A 23,183-nucleotide genomic window follows, 5' to 3' on the forward strand; every position below is an offset into this window, starting at 1 on the left:
CCAGCATACATAAGGTTTTATTGTATACCAATGTGCACTCTTGTAGAGAAAGCATGATGTATAAAGTAGACTTAAGATTGTTTCTAAGCTTGACAATATTTGTGCTTTTTAAAGCCTTTTTATCAGATTAAAGGTGATGCAGTAAAATAAATAGTACCTTAAAACCTGGTATCTGGCAATGGTCTCTCTAGGGATATCTAATAAAATTCTAGAAATGTTCCAACAGTGGTGATAAATTGAATCTAGTCAATATCAACATGTGACCAAGAATCACCTCCAAATGATTCCCATTTGGCGTCATTTTGTGGAATGATTGCAATTTCCATTCAGTCCCACACAATGTTACAATGGCTAGCAATTATTTCTGCTTGTTAACTGTCATACCAAGAGAGCCAATGGTCAATAAGCCTATTGACTAAACCACCCTTTCATTTATGTGGACAATCCTGAAATCTGCTTACTGGCTGTCGTAAGAATTTTTTATACAGCTATATAAAGACATATGCATGGAAGTCTTTACTTTTTAGAACCACTTTTATTTGATTGGAAATTCCCCCCCTCTCTTTCCATGGTTGAATCAAGCATCATTGGGGAAGAAGTTCTTATGTGGTTTAATATAAACAAACATTACTCGGGGGGGGGGCTCAGAATTCACATTTTAAGTTGCCCCAGTCCTCTGTTGCACTCGGGTGCATGGTCTACGGTTTTCCTCTGTGATGTCAGAGAAGCCAACAACAGTCAATGTGGCTATACCCCTGCCTCTCAACACCACCCCTCCCCCGTAACCTCAAATAAACAATTCAGTATTGAATGATACTAATAAGCTGTGATCATGTGAATTGCTATATTAATTCCATCTGGGGTAATGGATCACAGCTGGGGTGAAGTTTCAACTCCTTTAGAGTATTTTAGAGGAAAATGTATTTCCAGGCCTAGCACTACTGGCTTTTGAGAGAAAACTCCCATCATTACTTGGGCTGCTTGATGCCACTGTACCACAAAATAAATACATTCAATTTATGTTTCCTATCACTACCTTTTCATAGGATTGAACCAAAGCCCACTGACATTAGCAGGTGACTTTGAGAATATGTTGGATCAAGACCCATATCCACAACTGAAGTAAAAGAATAGAAACATCAACTCAGAAACTCATGTAAATAAGCAATAACAACAATTAAAAACATGTTTCCTGGTACTGCTTACCCGCTAAGTACACCGAGAACCAAGTTAAGTACAAAAAATGACCCTATGATGATTAAGGTAACAAAATAGATCCAGGGCCAGTCCCTTCCTATGGCATCATTGACCTGGAAGAGTGGAATGATAATTAGTGAGGAAGATTCCATTCGTGAGCATTGCAAGATTCCAGATGAAGGGAACTTGAGTCACCAATGCTGATATTTTTGTTTTGTTCAATCAACTGTGATGCACATTTTCTAAGTTTTCAAGTCTAAATGGAGTTAAGTATTTAGTTGGCTTTGCAAATGAATTTCCTCTTCGCAGTATTGTTAGACTATAATGTGACTGATATGTCATATTATTAACTGGAGAACCAATGTAGAATCATTACAAAGATAACCTTTGGTTTTGTTTGTAATAAGTAAAGCAATTCTGGTGACATGAAAGAACTCTGTTTCTGGAGTCTTGCCCTGCAACATGAGAGGGAGGGAAAAAGAACACCAAAACCAGCAGCTTACCCGCTCAACACACCAAGTACCAGATTAAGAACGAAAAAGGATCCAAAGATGACCAGACTGACAAAGTACACCCAGGGTAACTCATAGCCCATAGCGTCCTGCATCTGGAAAGATGGAGGATAGTTAGAAGACAGAGACAGAAAGCAGAACTGATTAGGGAAAGAAGACAGAAGGGTTTTCAAATAAGGCCATGGTTCACTGAGATAGTCGGACACATTTTGTAATTATCTATTTTTGGCTGTTTTAAAGACACAATGGCTTAAAATACCATGTAAAAAGAGAAAGCATCCATGACAGCTTAATCAAATTCAAAGACCTGGGATATTACACATGGGGTTGTTCTGAAAAAAAGAAAAATGGTTGTGCTAAAAGTAACAAAAATAAAACTGGAAAGTTGTTGATGAATGATGTGCCACTAATCATTACTATATTCAATAGAACCACCTGCTTCCATAGTACAACATATGAAATTAATGTTTCTTGCTATTAAAATGTAATGTATGTTTAATTGTTCAAAACTATTTTATAATTACATTACATTTTATAATTGTATTTTCTTTTTTTATATGTTGACGTACTTAATAATCTAAATAAATAAATTATTGTCCTGTGCAGCCAGTTGCATTTTCGTTCATTAGGGAACCTTAGTCTATGATAAACATGTATATTTACTGTTAAATACTGAAGGACCAAATAAGAGACCACAATCAAGGAAATTAGCAGAATTACCACTGTACTCGTACTGAAGCACATTCTGTATGTATATTCCAGTAATTATCTGCAAGTCTTTCCTATGTTTCCTTCTGTCCTGGGGTAATGAATGTACATTTGCACTTTTTCTTTTGGTCATACATCCCTTTGGCCCCAGGGGGCAAATCCAAAGCATTTATTGATATTACTCAGGAATTCACATTTGGGAATATATTGTTACAGTTCAACCTATTGCTCTTGGTTTTTATTTTTAGATGTGTTGTACACCAGGCTGAACATTACCAAGAATGACACAAAGCAATGGCTTCAAGCAGTACATTCCTAAAAGAACACAATTTTTCATGACTCCAACTTCCAACCTTAAATAAGGTCTCACATTTAAACAATGAACAGGGAAAGAAATATGATTTTGGGATTTCATTTCAGGTGCAAAAACACCTAAAGCCAGCACTCTTTCATATGGCATCATTCCACCGTGCCTGGGTCCAGCTCCAGTTGAGAGCCCCCTCCCTCCTGCTACCAACTGTAACTGCTGAACTTTCCAACTAAGATTGTAGTGCCTGAGTTTGCTTTCCTTTTCCCCCTCCTCCTCCTCCTCCCTCCCAATCCCCTTTCCTTTTGTGTCATGTCTTTTAGATTGTAAGCCTGTGGGCAGGGACTGTCAAGAAATACTTTTGTAAGCCGCCGTGAGAGCCTTTTTTGGCTGAATGGCGGCATAAAAATACTTAAATAAAAATAAATAAATAAATGGGAATTGAAGTCAAACTGACCCAAGTGGCAACTGAACAGGCTGGCCCTCAGCTTCTGAATACTCCATAGAATTTAATGGCAGTACTTCTGAAGCAAACTGATATCAGCAAGCCTATTAAGAATAATGAATACTGGAAGTTTCAGTACTGTGTAGAATCTTATGAGTAACAAAAAGAAAGGGAAGATTATCAGTATTATATGTAGGACAAGTTTTTGTACCACAAAGACATCCCCTGTTGGGTCAAACTAATAACACTTGTACTCTGTTTTTGGCCTTCCTCAACCTGCTACCTTCCAGATGTGTTGTACTACAACTCCCATAATGCCCAACCAGAATGTGCCTGCTGGCTGGGGACAATGGAAAATTGAAGTCCAACATATCTAGAAGGCATCTGGTTCAGGAGGGCTGCTGTACTATATATCAAAGAAGAAATCTAATTAGGGCATACCAACAGATAACAATAACAAAACAAAATATTTTTGTTTTGTTTTTGCTAATGTTATATTATCCTTAATCCTATGCAAAGGACAAAGTGACCACTGAAAATTCACCATTCTTTCCCTTGCTACTGCTGCTGCTCTGAGGAGGGGGAGTTTCTACTTCAAGAAGGCATGTGTGCACACTAATGCTGCAGCACAATGAAATCTTTTAATTTTTAAAGACTTCATGGAAGATCCCAAAACCTGCCTTATTATGGAAATAACTCCCCCTATCCTGACAGCTCTAAAGAAATGCAGCTCAGTTGAGCCTATCCTCTGCAGCTGCTACCACTGCTACTTCCTTTCTACAGCACTGGCATGCACTATATTTAACTTTTAAAAAATCAAACTTGCAAGGCAGAGTAAAGAATTTATCCCTACCTCTATAAAGTCCAGACTCTTTAACCAAACAAGCATAGAAAGAAAAAGAAACGGGGCATATGGAAATGGAAGGATGGGCAGGCAGGTAGTAAAGGAAGTAGATTACATTGTGTCACCAACTACATTACAAAACTCATCTCCAAAGCCCGTCTACACTTGTCTAGATGAAACGTAACAAGTTGGCAGAGATGACATCAGCAGTCACGTGATGCTGTTGTTGTTACGTTTCTTCTGACTTTTAAAACAGTTCCACTTTCTGTTAAAATCGTTTTAAAACTAACAATGTGCCCCAACCTTTCGTTGTATTCAATGCTGTCTTTCAAAGTCATGTCTCCTGACCATGGTCTTTGCTTCCTGATTAGGACAAGTGAGGGCTTTTCTAGGGGAGGGAGAGCTGGCACAACGCGACGAGGGGGAGGGGGAGGGGGAGGGAGGGCGGTGAAAGAGGGGACAGAGGCTTAATTTTTTAAAAAAACCGCTTATCTTTCGGGGCGCACGTGGCCCCTTTAAGACGCTGCAGGGCTTCCCTCGTCCCTACGCGTCGCCCCGCCTCCCTGCCAGCTTATCTCGGCAGGTCTAGCTCAGAGTCACCGGAAGAAGGAGGTTTACTTCAGAGCCGGTATGAGCATAATGAAGAACGTTCTAAAGAAGAGTGTGCCCGGGTAAAAACGATAGAAGAAAAGGTATTTCGATTGACTGGGCTCAAGTTGCATTTTGTAACGTAGCAAGGGAGGACGCAACAATGCACTTAAACAACGGTGTAATGAATAGTGTAGATCCTGCCCAACAGTGCTATGCCTATTCACAACAAAACATTTGTGCTACTATTGCAATAAAAGATATCAAAATTGCTATGAACTGGCGCGCACGCACGCGCGCACACACAAACTAACAACACAGGATGACAACAGGGAACCATGGGGCTGTAACAAATTCTTTGTACACATTCTTAGGAATAACTAAGCTCCCAATGTTGAATGTTTGGAGGGCGTTAGTATGGCATGTTGGTGGCTCTCCTCTGGCTCCTGATCCTGGGAAGGAACACTGATGGGGGGGGAGGGGGCTACACTGTACCAGAGTCCACATTCGTCCCAGGTGGGCATAAAGCCGGTACTACAGTTCTCTCACAGATAGAAGGTGGTGGAAAGCCCCAAAACAGGGCATTCTCAGGGCAAGGTGGAATGAGGAGATGTCAACCTGGATTCCTGTAGCTGGTGTAACTAATTTGCCTCCACCACCCCCTTTCTCAACTGGAGAAAAATTAGACTGCATAGACCTGCCAAGCTGAAAACCTCAGTGAAATCAGCACCTCCACATGTTCTGCTCTGGTCGACATGAGGCAGCAGGGGCTTGGTATGTGACTGGAGATCCATCAGTCTTTTCCTCCCTGGCCCCACTTAAGATCGCTCTGCCTTAGAGGAAATTCCGATGACTTGAGAGGAAGCACCCAGAAAAGCCGTCTGGCATTATATGTCCACGAATCACTTTGTAGCTTTATTTTAGGAACATAATAAGCTGCCTTATACTGAATCAGACCATTGGTCCATCTAGCCTAGTACTGTCAACACTGACTTGCAGCAGCTCTCCAGGGTTTCAAGACAGGATTCCTTTCTTTGCCCTACCTAGAGAAGCCAGGGATTGAACGTGGGACATTTTGCATGCAAAGCATTCGCTCTATTATACTGTGCTATGGCCCCTCCCATTGTAGGGTTTTTACTTATTTTTATTACAAGATTTTTATTCTACCTTTGCTCTCCAAAGGGATGTTAACTGCTCATATCAGTTAACATACTTAATTTTAAAATGTACGCAATATAATAATTTCATACACACAAAAAAGCAGCAGCAGCAAGTCGACATTAACAGGGGATAACGGAAATTCAGCAAGGGCTGCCGAAACAACACGAATACTCAATACAATCAGCATTCCAAGATCAGTAAAGAGAAAGGCAGATGGATCTGCTAGAGCAGGAAGTTTCACACTTGAGTGCTGCAACGCCCAAGCAGTTTCCCACATTTCCATCAATCCCATCAAGCAGTGATGGGACACACAAAATCTCAGTGGATCGGCAGGATCATACAGGAGGAAATGGTCCTTCAGGTATGGGACTTGAATGTGACTATGAAAAGCAGCTGCAATGAAGACAACAGAACCATCAGGCTTTCTCCCGGCAGATAGGCTCAGTTTCTGTTCAATATATTTGTACAGTTATCAGGCTACCAAAGCTAGATTAGAGCATCTGCCATAGAAGCCGTAAACAGGAAATCATTCTTGCCGCTCCACAGAAACAATTGTCTTAATTCTTAAATTTTGCTTACAATACCAACGTTTGCTATTTGTTACTGACATCAATAATGCCTCCTTTAGCATGGCATGGGACAGGGAGGAGTCAATTATGGGACTTGTGACAGAAGGTTGAGAAACGATTACATATTTCCTTTTGAACTACAGTAGCTAATTCACTACTTATGGACACAGAGCCTCTAAGAAAAGCTGCTGGCCACGAAGTACCTTTGATTTCTTGTAAGGAGGATTTGTTTCAATTGTCTCATGAGATAACCACAGAATGTTACTTTACTTTTATCAAAAGGAGCACCTTGAATCTGTTTCATGCAAAAAAAAAGTGTTTTTTTGGCAGTTTGTCAAAGCAATACTGAATATGCCATTCATCACAAGCCTGAATACCTGACAGCAGCTGGGGGCTTTCTTCACTGCACTTATTTGTCTGATAAAGTCTAGTATTTCCTAATTATCCTACTCAGGTGAAGAACTTGCACAAACTCTCTGTAAGATTTAACAAAATCATAGCCTGCACAATAGCAAGGCTGGGCCCTGAAATCTGTCAGGATGTTTTTTGTACTGTTCATTTTGGAAGGCATGAAAACTCTCTTTAAGGCACCCGTGACAGTTACTTGTAGAAAAGGCAAGGAAGTGGGGAGGTATACAAAATTATGCAAGTAAGTGTGTGTGTGTGTGGGGGGGGAGATGTACGGAATTATCCATGAAGTGGAGAAAGTGTACATGGACAAATTCTTCTGCTTCTCTCATAATACTAGAACCTAAGGTCATTCCTAGGTGGTGGAAGATTCAGGACAGATGAAAGGAAATACGTCTTCATATAGTGCATCATTAAACTATGGAACTCACTATCACAAGATGCAGTGATAGCTACTAACTTGGACAGTTTTAAAAGGGTACTAAGCAAATTAATGAAGGATAAGGCCATCAGTGGCTACTGGTCATGATCACTATATATTATCTCTGGCAACTATACATTTAGGGCTGAACTGGGCCTCGAGGCCAAAGTCCAGGACCCCCACAGAATAGCTGGTAACTGGGGAACAGCAAACAGACCCAGGGTCAGCATCTGCCCTGGCATGGGCATGCTAGAACCAACCAAGGCTGACATTGCTCTTATATTTAAAGAAGATTTTCCAGCAATTAGGCAACAAGCCTGTACATGGTTAGGTTTGCTACTTTTATTATTTTTCACTTTTACAATATATTATCCCTTTCTACAAGAAAATTTTGCTTAGCATCCGGGCAGCAGAAGTAAACTTGATTTTACTCTTGTAGTCATGATGCTGCTATGATATAAATGGGTTTATTTATTTCATTTTTATTTATTTCATTTCATTTCTATATCACCCAATAGCCGAAGCGCTCTGGGCGGTTCACAAAAATTAAAACCGTGAAGAGCATAATAAAACAACCAACAATTTAAAAACACAAATACAAAATACAATATAAAAAGCACGACCAGGATAAAACCACACAGCAAAAATTGATATAGGTTAAAATATGAGATTAAAACAGCAGAGTTTAAATTTAAGTTAAATTAGGTGTTAAAATATGAAACTGCACATGTTCAGAGTACTGCTTCATTTTTTAAAAATCAAGGCTGGCAAACAGATTTCCCGCCTCTCACCCCCTTGATCTAACATTTCAGGAATGTAGTAGTTGTAAAGCATGGGATGGTGGGTGCAGGGGAAAGAAATAATAGCTATGTGCTTCTCAAATGAAGTAATACACATGGCCAGGGGTGGGGGGTGGGGGGGAGGGTATAACACCATTAGGTCTAGGGTCTAAAATCACCTAGCTGCATTACTCATCTCTAGTATCAGAGGTATACAAGTAGGAAGGTGTAACTGCACTCATGTCCTGCTTGGGCGTTTCCCATAAGCACCTGGTTAGCCATAGTGGGAACGGAATGTGGTACTAGATAGGCCTTTGGCTGAATCCAACATGACTCTTATATCTATTGCCTCTGGCCCATTTGATAGTTAAATCAGCCTTGGGAAAATCACGTCCCCTGCCCCGTGTCAATCATGGCCTTAAAGGCCCGCTATTAAGAGGGCCTTTAAGGCCACGATTGGTAGGGTGAGGCAAAGCACGCTTCCAGAACCTCTGGAAAGTGCGTAATTCCCCCGGCACACCATTAGCGTGGCTAGGGGAACTGCACACTTTCCTGAGGGCCCGGAAAGCACGCTTTGCCTCCCCTCCTCCCACACATCAATCGTGGCCTTAAATAGGGTGACCAACTGTCAGGATTTCCCCGGATTTGTCCTGGTTTTTGTTCTTTCCATGGTGTCAGGGGGGATTTTCTATAATTTTCAATAATGTCCTGGAATGACACACCTTCCCCTTTAAGGCTCCCATTAGCATGGCAGGAGGGAATGACATGCTTTCTTGAGGCACATCATTCCCCCACCCCGAGCTCCAATTGAGGTCTTAAAGGGGAAAGTGGGTCATTCATGGACATTATGGAAAAGGCCCCAATTGGAGTGGATGGTGGTGGTGCAGAATGAAATCCTTTCCCCTCCTCCACTCCAATCGGGTTCTTTAAGGTGGCGGGGGAATAAAGTACTTTCTGCAGGACTCAGAAAGCTGCTTCCCCCCCCACACACACACACACTAGGTGTCCTCTTTTTTGGTTTCCCAAATATGGTCACCCTACCTTAAAGGCCCTCTTAATCCAAGGTTTTAAGAGGTCCATTAAGGTCACAATTGGCACATGGAGGGGAAGGCAAAGTGTGTTTTCTGGGGCCTCTGGAAAGTGTGCAATTCCCTGGCCACGCTAATACCATGCCGGGGAAATTGTGCACTTTCCGGAAGCCCCGGAAAGTGCACTTCACCAAGCGTTCCCTGGAACAGGACCAATCAAGCAGGACTTGGCGAACTCACAGGGTGAGCCCCACCCTACGAGTTCTACAATCTCTAGATGGGGCACACTACAGCAGAACTATCAAGAGCCATATTGAAGGAAAAACAATACATTAAAATGTCTTTCAAAAAATGTGCCTTTTTCAGAGGGGTTGCTGTGGATTGGCAACAGCGTCATCTGTAGCAAATAACCCCATTATTCTCTCCTTCCACATTAAATTGGCCTTGTAGATCAGGCCCAGGACTTTTTGCTCTGTAGTTGCAGTTGCCCAGAACAGAAATGAGCAAAGGAACTATAGTTCCAGGTCAAGGTAAGAAAAATATATCCAGATTTCAAGGTAGAAAGTAGTTTTATGACATCCAGGATAGGTTCATATCCTTTGCAAAGCTTGTTCTGATTTTTTAATTGTTTCATTCTTTATTTCCTTCATTGTGAGGTGGTTTAATCTTTGCAGGTTAACAATAATTAATGCATGACTGATGTGTTACTCAGTGCATTTAAATGATGTCCATTAAAGGAGACAATGCTATTTTGTGTAATATATTGCTAACCAATGAAAAACACTGTTGGAATTCACATGAGAGGAATGGACACATCCATGAAAATATTGGCACGGGCACACCAGCTAAACTTGTGGTAATCGTAATCAATAAACAGGACAGCATATTATTCAATGCTTTTTATTTGGATAGAGAAAACCAGGTAAAAATATTGTCTGAGACTCTGTGAGGCCAGCAAATTAAAAGCAAGGGAGCCAGGTTGCCAGCGAGCTACTTTGGCTTTTTTCCAGGAATAGCTGCAGAGTTGGAAGAGAGCCACCTTTCCAGACAATATAGCTACTTCAGTCTCAAAGAGCAACAAGCCAAAAGAGAACAACACCATGTCAGAAACCTTCATTCAACAACAGAGAAGAACCATGCCAAGGAGCCCACAATTTTTCCATGAATCACTGATGGCCCACAATGAATTCCTAAACAGTACATTACCCCACAGGGATGCTGTTGCCCTCAAGTTTGATAAATATTTGTGAAAAGACCAAGTCCTCAGATCTATTATCATCATATGGTAAACATTCAGCAATTTTACAGGAAAAAGGAGAACAGGTCCTTGTCTCAACTCCAGGCTCAAGAAGAGTACATTTCCAATTACAATTCCCTTGTCTTGCTCCACCCCTCTTGAAATCACGTCCTTCCTATTAAGACTCGCTGAATCACTGCCACCCACTTGCCTTTGTAGGTCATTCATCCCTGTGAGCAGGGAATGGGTATCAGTGTCTTTTGGAAAGGTCAGGAGAATTTGAAGAACTTTTGGGTGGGGGTGGGCTTATTTTAAAGACAAGGAGGCGGAGGGATGTTTTTGGGGAACAGACATATCTCCCGCAAAAATGCCTGTAGAAATACGCTTCATCATGATGTAGCGTTGTTCCCATGGGGCAGGCATGCCCCAAATTACAAAAGGAATGTTGCTGGGCTGCTGAATTTATTTATTTATTTATTTATTTATTTATTTATTTATTACATTTCTATACCATCCAATAGCTGAAGCTCTCTGGGCGGTTCACAAAAATTAAAATCATAGTAAAACAATCAACAGGTTAAAAGCACAAATACACAATACAATATAAAAAGCACAACCAGAATAAAAACCACGAAGAAGTCGAGCTGTTACTTGAAGAGGTAACAAAGCTTTCTCCTTTTTCAAATAAAAAAATTATTATTTATTTATTTATTTATTTATTAAAAAAACAAAAATAAACCCTCATTTTTTCACCTGAATATTGTTAGATTTTGCTTGCTGAACTCCAATCTTGGGGGGTGGGATTTTTGCTGCAACCTTGAGAGTAATAAAAAGGTCTGGGCTTTTTATTACAGTGGGAGCATGTTTTGCTCTTTAGAGCTCTTAGTTTGGGCTTGTCTTGGACCGCCAGTCAGCAGTCGCCGCCGGGTCGGAGAAGGCGGGGCGGCGGCTTCTTCCGCCGAGCTCTCCGACCCGGGTGGCTCTTTTGCCGGCAGCAGGAGGCCGGCGGGGAGGTGGGCGGCGGCAGCAGCGGCAAGGACGCGGCCGGATTCCCCAGCCGCCTCCTCCTCCGCCTCTTCCTCCGTCTCTTCTGGGCAGGATCTACACAATCGTTTTGGGGGCGCACTGGAGGCGCACGCAAGCGCCTTCAGTACGATGTGTAGATCCCCTCCTGGAGGCAAGCAATTGTCTAAGTATCAGAGTATGGTCTCAAGGGATATGATGCAGCCACCTTGCTGAAATTAAGTAGGTCTGGATCTGAATAGGAGACCACCTTGGAAACCTATTTAGGCTGCCTTGAGTTCCATGGAAGAAAGGTGGGATTATAGATGAAATCAATACATAAATAATCTTCCTCTATTTTCAGACCATCCTGTTCATGGCACACTTCATTTGTTTTCTAGAGATGAGGTCAGGCAAGGTGATGCTCAGGCATTTTAAGGTATTTCAAATTCCTACAGTGCTTTAGCTAAATGTGTGCTCTACCCAGAGCAATCCATTGTTAAAATGATTTCCTTTGTGAGAAACATATTCATCATGTATAAAAGTGCTTCTTATCTTTTGCAGATCAGATCATGGAAACCAGGGGGCACTGAAATGCTGTTTCCAAACCCACAATCAGCTTTTTGTGCAAGAACCCTAATACAGGAGAGTTAGTACCCTATTTGCAAGGCTACACATGCTCTGTGCCAATAAAATATACATTCTGCACCCAAAACCTGAATAAAAGAAAGCATTGAATTCTACAGTCTACATGAATTATCCACAGAAGCAAATTTGCATCTGTTTTGATGTCCCAGGCAGGATCTACACTACTGCTTCAAAACGGTTTATAACAATAGTGACAACTGTTAGGGCTCAGGACACACTACATATACAGTCTTCAAAACATTTTCAAAGTGTTATATCCTGCTTAGTGTAGATCTGGCCCCACTCTCTGACCAATGGGGATCCTGCTCAATTCCAATGCTGGCTTTTGAGATTCCTCCTGGTACTACTCACGTTATCAAGATTATTTTCTTTTTTAATGATAGCTAAGATTCTCACGAATATGCTTTCCATTTTTTGCACTTGCACATTGAGATCACAGAATTGTGGAATATATACCATTCTGTTTAGCACTTCCCAGCTGCTTCTATTTCTTTGACTGTAAGGGGCGTGGGTTGTCTTTAAATTTATTTAAATTTAATTTAAACACAGTAAACATGATGAAGTCAGGTTGTTCTTCTGGACACAAAGAGGAAATTATTCTCAGAACCTTTGTGATTCAGTTCCACTGGTGATTAGGCTGCCCCAGAAGCATCTTTCATTCTACAAAGCATGCAGACTTTGCTTGGGAAGCTCTTGCTTCCAATCAAGGTAAGCAAAAAGCTTGCCATGACAGGCAGCTCTGACATTCCCCCTCTCACTCTGGGATTTCCCGTCTGTCTCAGAAACCTTAGTTATATCTGACAATAGACCTGCCCCATTGTGGGTTAGCTCTCTTCTTGTTTTCAGTTGCCTGGAATGTGGAATTATATAATTTGTGGTATGACTAATTCAGTGTCTAACTTTATCACTGTCTAACGCTCCTAGGTAAACTCTGGGGATAAGTGATGAATGATATATCTCTTACTTCTAACCTTTAAATAATAATTACTTAAACTTCAGGCTTTCATGGTCGTAAATATTAACAAAAATGCACAGGCTATGCATTTCATAATAAAATACAGATCTTGCTTATCTAGACCTCTGATCAAAATTCTCTCTAAATCTATTACTTATTTGTTATATTTCCTCTACAAGGAAACACTTTGGGTTTAAGAACGGGCCTACACATCCCATGAAAGATATAGGCAGCATTCACATATAGATTTGCATTTGGACACACCTCTCATTTGTGCCCACAGTTCCCAAAAGCAGTTCAAGGGGTTCCACAGATGTCAGAGACCGTACGTGGAAAAACAGGTAACCCCAAGAAATAAATGTTCAGGTTTTACATAGCCTTCTTTAAATCTAAGACCTCAATAGTTGCGGTGGACAGTTTGATGAAAATGTCAACCTAGTGTGCAGCTACTGTAAAAAAAGAAAGAAGGCAAACTCCATGTTTGGCATAACCAGAAAGGGAACTGAGAATAAAACTGCCAATATTATACTATCTTTACATAATTCTATGGGGTGACCACATTTAGAATACTGTGTACAGCTCTGGTCACAATATCTTAAAAAAGATATTGTAGAGATGGAAAAAGTGCAGTAAAGGGCAACTAAAACAGTCAAGAGGCTGGAACATCTCCGCTACACCAGCTTGGAAAAAAGGAGGCTAAGGAGAGACATGATAGTGGTGTGCAGAATGTGGACAGGGAGACATTTTCTCACTCTCTCAAAATACTAGAATCCGGGATGATCCCATAAAGCTGATTGGTGGGAGATTCAGGACAGATAAAAGGAGGAGGGCAACCAGGATGATCAGGGGTCTGGAAACAAAGTCCTATGAAGACAGGCTGAAAGAACTGGGCATGTTTAGCCTGGAGAAGAGAACATTGAGGGGAGACATGATAGCACTCTTCAAATACTTAAAAGGTTGTCACACAGTGGAGGGCAAATATCTCTTCTCGATCCTCCCAGAGTGCAGGACACGGAATAATGGGCTCAAGTTAAAGGAAGCCAGATTCCAGCTGGACATCAGGAAAAACTTCCTGACTGTTAGAGCAGTGCAACAATGGAATCAGTTACCTAGGGAGGTTGTGGGCTCTCCCACACTAGAGGCCTTCAAGAGGCAGCTGGACAAGCATCTGTCGGGGATGCTTTAGGGTGGATTCCTGCATTGAGCAGGGGGTTGGACTCGATGACCTTGTAGGCCCCTTCCAACTTTGCTATTCTATGATTCTATGATTCTAAGTACTTTTTCACACTATGGAATTCACTAGGCTTACAATCATAAATAAAACTTGATTGAAACAATAATAAAACAAATGCACTAAAACAGCATTAAAACCACAACACAACAATAATAGAATAAATTACAGATAAGGATTTGCAATTTGGTAGCCGTTTCACGTAACCTAGCTACAGTATCTTGTGATATTCCATAAATGGCACATTGGTGTAAATTGAGTTCTGTCCTCAATTCCCTATGGATCCTAATTCTCATAAGGAGTCAGGATATTTTTAAGCTGTGTTAGCTCACTGCCCCAGTCAGCTATGTCACTCTATTTTATTTCAGCATTAATTTTGTGTGACCTGTACAAATTCCCTAAGGACCTTCAAAATGACTTGGATCATATTTGCCTAGCGGGTCACCTTGGCCAATACAGTCAGCATGTTTGTTTTTTAAAAGAAAAGCTTGATTGCTTCCCCCCCCCCCCCCACACACACATTTTTTAAGGCTCAGAGACTATTTACACAGGAGGGTTGAGTATTCTTTCATTGGCAGCTCTATAGCATTACCATTTCTCTATCTAGGCTGCTTAGTAACTTTAATTATTTAAAAATCTTTTCATCTTTTAAAGACTCTGGGAATTCACTCCAAAAAGGATAACGTACATAAGTATGAAAGTATCCTTCAAAACACTGGGTCTCCAAATGTTACTTTTAATTCGAAGACTTAAGACTTTCCATTTCTACTTCTGTTTATTTTATATTTACGCTTACAATGCTAATTATCAAAAAAGAGATCTGCTGTTCCTTCACCTCGCAAGCCCAGAGTTTTCCATTTGCCAACTCTCTGTCTCTCTCTGTCTCACTTTGTGTGTAAAAAACAGCAAGAAAATATATATTGTGTATTGGATTTACATAGTCAATTAAAATGCTTGAAAATAAAGATCATAAGAAGCAGTAATATATACCATAAATTCTCCATTCTCTTTAGTAATGGTGTTTTCAGACTTCCAACTGCAACACAAAAGGCACTCGGGCATCTCTTAGAATACAGCTTAGTGCATTCAATTCAGCGGAATATACTGATCAAGACAGAAGATATAGATAAAATGGCTCCCAGACGGGTGTCTATACGACGTCGCACTGTCGTCTCATTCCCTCAGAACCCCGCAGCATCACTGCTGCAAGGCAGAAGCACTAATATTAGGCGGCAGGAGGAGCGCAGGCTATAAGCCACAGCACTGGCAGCCATTTGGATAGTGAAGTCTGTCCCCTGCCCTGATGAGGAAATGCTTACCGATTCGCCCACTCTTATAACTCAAGCGGAGGCCACCACTGATACATGAAAAAAACAATGTGGTGCCAGTGTGGTGTAGTGGACAGAGTGTCGGACTGGGAGTCGGGAGATCCGGGTTCTAATCCCCACTCGGCCATGGAAACTCATTGGGTGACTTTGGGCCAGTCACAGACTCTCAGCCCAACCCACCTCACAGGGTTGTTGTTGTGTGGATAAAGTGGAGAAGAGGAGGAGGATTATGTACTTTTTCCTTGCAGGAAAAAAGGTAGGATATAAATGCAATAATAAAATAAATAAATAAATGTGGTTTCCTCAGAGCAAAGAAAAAAGTCGCAGTAAATCAACTTTTTTTAAAAAAGCACAGTTTTAGGGGAGACGCCTGCCATGTTTGCGAGTTGGCAGCTGCATCATATAAACAATGCCTCACCACTGTGAAGCCATGATAGAAAAAACAGGGCATTTGGGCCATAGCTAGACCTAAGGTTTATCCCTGGATCGTCCAGGGGTCAAACTTGTTCACCTAGGTGACACACAGGGGAACCAGTGCTCAGGCAGGGGCGAACCCTGGATGATCCCAGGATTATTCTTAGGTCTAGCTGTGGCCATAGTCTCTCTTTTTTTAAAGGGTAAATTCACATTTTGGATACGTTTTGCACCTGAGTTGCAAACTATGTCCCAATATTGCAAATACTGGAGAGGAGTCTATATACAACTTCCTGAGGATGTTGATGTCCTAACATAACTGTGTCTAATCCCAGTTTATTTCCATATCAGCATCTTGCACGTAATAAACAATGCCTCTTCTATCTGAACTATAGCCCCTCACCATACCATCATTGGTGGATATTTGTTTTAAAAGACTACTGCCATTATTCATTCTCTTTTCCTTATTTAGGAACAATTGTTTGGGGAATGAATCTCAGTAATGGCAAAACCATCAGTTAGGAAAAGAATGAAGCAAAATAATGAAGAATGAAATAAAAAGGTCAAGAGAAAAGCAGGAATGTTAAAGACATCCTTCCAGGCAGGACACTAGACAGAGGCTTCCTTCTTTACCACTCCTAAGCAAATTCTCATTTCATTACACTGACCCTGTTCAGATGTAATACCAAACTATAGTTTGGAGCTTGATGAACAAGCCTGGAATGAGACTTGGGATAATGTGCTTCTCCCCTTCCCGTCTCCTATTAGGCACTGTATTTTCCTTTCTACCACTTATGGAAAGCCATAGTTTGCTGTTACATCCAAACTAGATCAAATTCTGGTATGCAAGACAAGCACAAACTACAGTTTGTCAAATGTCTTCCATATTATACAGGTGGGGTGATCACGGTGAGCCTGTGAGAAGCCTATGCCTTTCCCATTTATTTTAAGAATTGGAGTTTTGCTTGGGCTATGGATTTCTACTTATCTTATAGAAGATACAATAATAGGCACACTGAAAGAAAATCTTGGTAGCCTGACTAATGTTAAATTGTCCTGATTGGTCTTTGGCCACATGGCCTCTGTTTTTTAAAGCTTAGCCTCAATGGGCACTTTGAAATCTGAACAAATTAAAATGTTGTAGCATATATAAATGAACAGCAGTTAGTGGTTTTTTATGCCCTCTAGAATTGTCAGGAATTGTTTTCGCATCATGGCTCCTCACTGGCTCAAAACATGGACACCCAAGACCTGCCATCTTTTTTTATTATTTGCAAAGAGATGCTTAGAATTAGAGATGACTGTGTTTTTCCCCTTCCCTGGGTTTATTCTTTGCTTATTTCAGAATCCTTCCAAAATCTGCTGTGGTTATCCCCCCACCCCCACTTTAAAACCAACCAACCTAAAACAAGGCATCAGTTTTTTTCCTGGGGGAAAAATAACATGTACAGGAAGCATGCAGAGAAGAGCATTCTGCGAAACAGATCATTCCCTTGTGTGGAAAGGCCATGCTAATTCAAGCCTGCGTATTCTTAAGAATAAAGGGTGAGAAAGCACAAACACAGCTGGCGAAAATTGTGGGGTGATGGCTCTGCTTATAACATTTTAAAAACTTTGTGGCAATATCACTGTGTTCCTCATCACATCTTCCTCAATGGGCTTCAACAGGCTGCAGAGGGACGAGAGAAGCTCACAAAACATGTCAAGGCTGTCAGCAAAGTAAATTATATCTATTGCCTGGTTTCTTCCCCAATTTGATTTCCTGACTGGAGTTTCCAGGGCAACTGTGAGCTTCAGTTCCAAGCTTTTTCATCCAAGCTCAAGAGTGCAATTTCAAACATGTTGGAGGATGGAAGGGGTTTTTACAGGTCAGCACATCTATACCTGCTACAACAGATCTGCAGGCTTGCTACCTTGTTCCCATGGGCTGTTATCATCCACTCAGCAACAGGGCCAGCATAATGCACAAACAAGCAACCCAGGCAGCTGCAATAGCCAACAATAGATTTAAAAAAGAAGCAATTTGAGAAGCATCCCACATGATCCCTTACAATGTCACAGAGGATGCTAGAGCAAACCCTTTGGATTTGCATAAAATCTGAAGTGGACTTCCTTTTCTCTGGAAACTTCTCAAGGCCTTGGTAGCAGATGGAGAGGAGTCAAGGGGATTTGAAACCCTCATTAAGGTCAGTTTTTGGTGTCTAGAATTAAACTTTCAATGGTATGTGGTTATATATATTTATGTTAACAAATGTTTTACTTCCAATAAGTGCTGTTTCTAAAATTACAAACCCATGCCAAGCCATAGAAAAGAGGTAGGATGGAAAAATATGAAGTTTATTCTTCCTCTCAATCCAATCTTTCTTACGTGCCCCTAACCCAAAATATATTAGAAATGGTCCAATAAAAGAGAAATGTAACCCATTATTTGTTTAATGCACTGATGCTAACTCAGAACCCTATACTGCATTATGCTATGCCCACTGGACTGATGAGATCTAACCATTAGAATGTTTCTATGTTTTAAAAACAGATGAGGATGAATTCAAACAATAGATTAAGAGCTTCTCTACATTAAGCAAAAATCCCTCACTTTTACGAGACTTTCTTCTTTTGGAGTTTATCCAGGTTTATGATAGCTCCTTTAGATGGTGAACACGTGATTTGGAATTGAAAACTTCACTTCTCAACAATGCTTTATATGTTCAATGAAACAGCGCCATCTAGTGGCTGCCAATATGCCACCTTAATTTTTATTTCAGCTTATCTCCAATCTTTTTAAAAGCAGGATAAACAGGGAAAAGTGCAGGAGATGTCCTGGAGGTTGATGATGGACCTGCAAACTTCCATGAGTGACCAATCACAAGCATGCAATAAATCACTTGTGTTGAAAAGCTATATGCCTGTGCAGTGATTCCTTATGAACACGAGCTCCATTGTATACATCAAGCTCCACAGCCCACAAAGACTTCCTCTTAGAGTACACAATTTGCAAATCACAAAATAATTGCCATGTGGAGCTTTACAAGCCTGTGAATACAAAAGCTCCATGGGCTTATGTAGCCCATCTGATTCTGGTGTTTAAGGCAGGGGTGAGGAACCAATGGCCCTCCAGATGTTGTGTGCCTCTAACTCTCATCAACCTCAGACAGCATGACCAAAGGTCAGGGATGATGGGAGTTGCAGTCCAAAACAACTGATATATCACTGGTTTCCTATACCTGGTTTAAGATTTCAATCAGTCTATGACTTAATTGCAGCTGAACTTTATCTTAAGACAATCACCTCTGAAGTTCAGTGTGCCTTGTTCAAACATGAACACTAGGCCATGCCCACTATAAGCCTGCAGCTCTGATTGATTAGTGCAGGGTCTATGTTAGTGAAGTAAGGGAAAATCACAAAATTGCTTCACGCATTATTATTCAAGAAACAAGAGGAATCAGAAAACTAGGAACATCTGAAGTTATCGACATTGTCTGCAGTGCAAGTTGTGATTTCAAAGAATACTACAGATATCTTCTCTGTTAGTACATTTTAGACAAGGTGACAGGCTACTTAGTGAAGTAGTAGAATTTCTTTTTCTGAAACTGCTTAGGCCTTAAACATAAGCGAATGCTAGATACATTTATGTTATGCAGGGTTTAGGTCAATTCTGTTTCATTAAGGCCACACACGGTAATTATGGATATTGCTTTTAGCTCTGTGACTTTTATACTAGTACTAATAAATATGGTTTGAATTCTGCAAGCATGGATACATTTCCGGCTGCTCTCATCTGTGCCTTCCATTGCACTGTAATGGTGTACTGGCTGCTGTTACGAGGAAGATTTCATGGCCTGGGTTTTGAGTGACTGAAATAAAAACTTCCTATTTTCAGACATTTTATCAGTCAGAGTGCTTTGGACTGTTGCATACTAAATATCAGCTTTCTAAAATCTGATACAGTTGTCACTGAGTAAGATCCAAGTGTCTTTATCCATAATATTTCAGGAAGCCAGTGCTTCTGATGATTGTAAGATGGTTAAGTGAAATATAATTTTTTGGTTAGTAAGAAATTGGGCTTCTTGATTAAATTAAGAATGTATGGATTTGTGAGCTGCAAGAAAGCCGCCACCACCTTCACCCCAAGACAAAATGATCAGGAAAAGCATAGTGCAGATCTTAAATGTAAATATTACCTCTCATAATGAAATGTGAATAGAAAGCTAAAGGTAAGTACGTAACAGTGAAATGTTGTCATTCTACACTACATTAATTTGAACTATTTATTTAGTTATCATTCCATGTGCATGATACAGTGAGAAGCATAGCAGTGTTAGCCACGTGTTTTAAGCATGATTGAAACATTTTGCATCCTTATTGCTACAAAGTGTTTTCACATACATACCCAATACAGTACATCCGTCCAGCCCTCCATGGTGATGCACTGAAACACAGTTAACATGGCAAAGGCAAAGTTGTCAAAGTTGGTAATGCCATGCTTGGGCCCCTCCCATCCTGGTCTGCATTCAGTGCCATTCTGACAGTACCGACCATGCGCAGGTGCAGGTGCACAAGGAGAGGGTTCCTCTTCTGCTAGAATATCTTAAACAGGGTAGAGAAAAAGAGAAAAAGAATTGTTAAAGTCTGTGCAATTTACTGACAAGGCAAGAGTTAAATGCTTCCAATATCCGGTATCTGAAGTTACCAATAGTAATCTATTATCACTTCTTATTTCAGATGTTTAAAGGTGAGTGCCATTGTTATGTAGCCAAAAAAAAGCACCATCCATGCACAAAAGTATGGTATTAGCAAACTTGGGGAAATCCTGAAGTTTCCAGAAATACAAAAAAAAAAAAAAAACTTAGAAAAAGCCTTGGAGCAGGGAAAGAGATCCAAGAACAGCTCAATGGCCACAGATTGCTAACTGTTGGGGTGAAAAATACAGGTTGCCTAACTGTAACTGTCGTTCTTTGAGTGATCATCTGTGCATTCACACATTTGGGCTCTGTGCCCGTGTGGAGCCTCGTTCAGGAAACTTCCATAGCTGAAGCGTTTTTTGGGGGGGGAACCCCTCCCACACTGCGTACTGCGCATGCCTGAAAGGGTTCTTGTTCATTCCCCTCAGTTCCCAGAGACCAACATCGTGGCCCCGGAACCAAGAGAGTCATCGACACCAATGCGGGGATGGTGGGTGGGTTGTGTAAATGCACAGATGACCACCCGAAGAACTACAATTACAGGTAGGCAACCTGCATTTCTTCTTCATGGTCTCTGTCATTCACACATCTGACTTACCCTGGGACAGGGTCTATGCCAGAATGGATGACAACATTGCTCTTCCAAATACACAGTCAGCTCAGGCCCGCAGATCAAGGTGTTGTGGTTTGACAAACGTCGATAGAGTTGACCAGGTCGCCACCTTACATAAGTCTGGGATCTGGACTCTCCTGTCAAACACTGTTGAAGCGGCTACTGCTCGGGTTGAGTGGGTACAAACTGGGTCCCTGAGGGGCAGAACTGCCAGTTCGTATGCCAAAGTAATCGTTCTCACTATCCAAGCTGACAAACGCTGAGAAGAGAGTGCCAAGCCCTTATGCTGTCCAGAATAACATATAAATAGACGAGGGGACCTTCGGAAGGAGCTTGTTCTGTCCTTGTATAAAGCTAATGTCCTGCGCTGTATAAAGTGGTTTCCAGTTTGGACAAAGGAGCAAGGAAAAAGGCAGGCAGTACGATATCCTGATTCAAATGAAAATCAGGAACAACTTTAGGAAGAAAAGCAACATCAGGTCTAAGAAGCACTTTACCTCTGTGAAAAGTCAGATAAGGAAGATCAATACGGAGAGCACATGGCTTGCTCGATTGACGCGTTGACATTATTGCAACCAAAAATGCAATCTTCCAAGAAAGTGACATGAAGTCAACTTTTGCTAGGGGTTCAAACAGTGCGGTTGTCAAAGCCTTCAAGACCACGGATAAATTCCACGCTGGTATAATTGAACGAACCGTTGGAGTGAGGTTCTTTAGGCCCTTCAGAAACCTCTTCATCAAAGGATGCGAAAAAACTATAAAAACTCTAATGAGGGGATAAACTGATGAAATAGCTGAAAGGTAAACCTGTATAGATGACAGACATAGACCCCTTTGAAACAGACCATGCAGAAATAACAAGATGTGTTGTAATGAAGTCTGCTCAGGCTTGAAACTATGCAATGCAGCAAAATCAGAAAAAACAGTCCACTTCTTAGCATAAAAATTCTGCATAGAAGGTTTTCTGGAGGCATCAGAATGCTCTTTACGGGAGAGGGCAAATCCTCCAAGCTGTCATCCTGAATATAGTAAGGTCTAGATGTCTGACTAGACCGTGCTGTTGAGAAAGAAGATTGTGGTTGTCCTGCAATCTGCAATACTTGCTTACCGACAGGCTCAGGAGGTATGAGAACCATTTCTGTCGAGGCCACCATGGTGTTATCAGGATGCATGAGGTCCCGTTGGGTATGATTTTTGTAAGCACCTGGGAGATCAGTGGAAATGGAGGGAAAGCATAAAATAGGGTCCCACTCCATCGGATCGTAAAGGCGTCTCCAAGTGAGCCCTTTCTGCGTCCTGCTCTGCTGCAAAAACTCAGAAGGATCACATTGTTGTCGGTAGTGAAAAGGTCAATATCAGGCTGCCCCCATCAATGGAAAAGGCTCCTCAAGGTGTCTCTGTTTAACTCCCACTTATGTGAGCACTGTAGCGTTCTGCTGAGTCGATCTGCTAGTGTTGTCCACCCCCGCAGCGTGCACCATCGAAAGACAGACCTGCTGCAAAGTGCACCATTTGAATATGTTTAGAGTTAACTCTAGAAGTCACGTCAATCTGCTTCCCCCTAGCTTGTTCAAGTAGGCCACCATCACAGTGTTGGCTGAAGCCACTTGGATCAGGCGGCCCAGCAGGCTGGACGCGAAAGCTTGAAGGGCTTTCTCGACTGCCCTGAACTCCAAGAGATTGATGTGTTCTGATGCCTCTTGGATTGACCAATGTCTGTGCACTGTCAACCCTGCATAACGTGGGCCCAGCCTTGTTGCGACACATCGGTACTTAAGTTCCCTGATGGGGGCGGAGGCTGGAATGGGACTCCGGCCGATAAATTGCTTCTCTGAGTCCATCATACTAGAGACATCTTGATGCGTGAAGCTACACGTAACCACATCTGCTGAGCGTCGTTCTTGGTATCGAAGTTTCGGAGAAACCAATTCTGTAGAGGCCTCATTCTGAGCCTTGCATCTTATATGACTGCTGTCTTGGAAGCCATAAGTCCTAGCATTCTCTGTATCAAGAAGGTTGTGGTGATGGTAATCCTTTGGAGCTTGATCGCGAGGTCTATTATCCTGTGGGCCTGATCCTCTGGCAGAAAGGCTACTGAGTCCAGAACGC

General features: G+C 41.5%; 1 protein-coding gene across 6 annotated transcripts in view; it reads right to left on the reverse strand.

Annotated features, from left to right (window-relative positions):
• Positions 1-23,183, reverse strand: part of CACNA1C (calcium voltage-gated channel subunit alpha1 C) — a 609,442-nt gene that overhangs the window by 180,126 nt on the left and 406,133 nt on the right. For all 6 annotated transcript variants that reach the window (XM_063134894.1, XM_063134895.1, XM_063134893.1 and 3 more), the window contains 2 exons: positions 20,170-20,366; positions 1,701-1,804 (listed from right to left, as the gene is read on the reverse strand). In XM_063134894.1, the coding sequence (XP_062990964.1) occupies positions 1,701-1,804; positions 20,170-20,366 (301 nt within the window). The remainder of the gene's footprint in view (positions 1-1,700; positions 1,805-20,169; positions 20,367-23,183) is intronic.

The sequence above is a fragment of the Elgaria multicarinata genome, chromosome 9 (assembly GCF_023053635.1).
Source record: "Elgaria multicarinata webbii isolate HBS135686 ecotype San Diego chromosome 9, rElgMul1.1.pri, whole genome shotgun sequence".
In the NCBI taxonomy this organism is placed as follows: domain Eukaryota; kingdom Metazoa; phylum Chordata; class Lepidosauria; order Squamata; family Anguidae; genus Elgaria; species Elgaria multicarinata.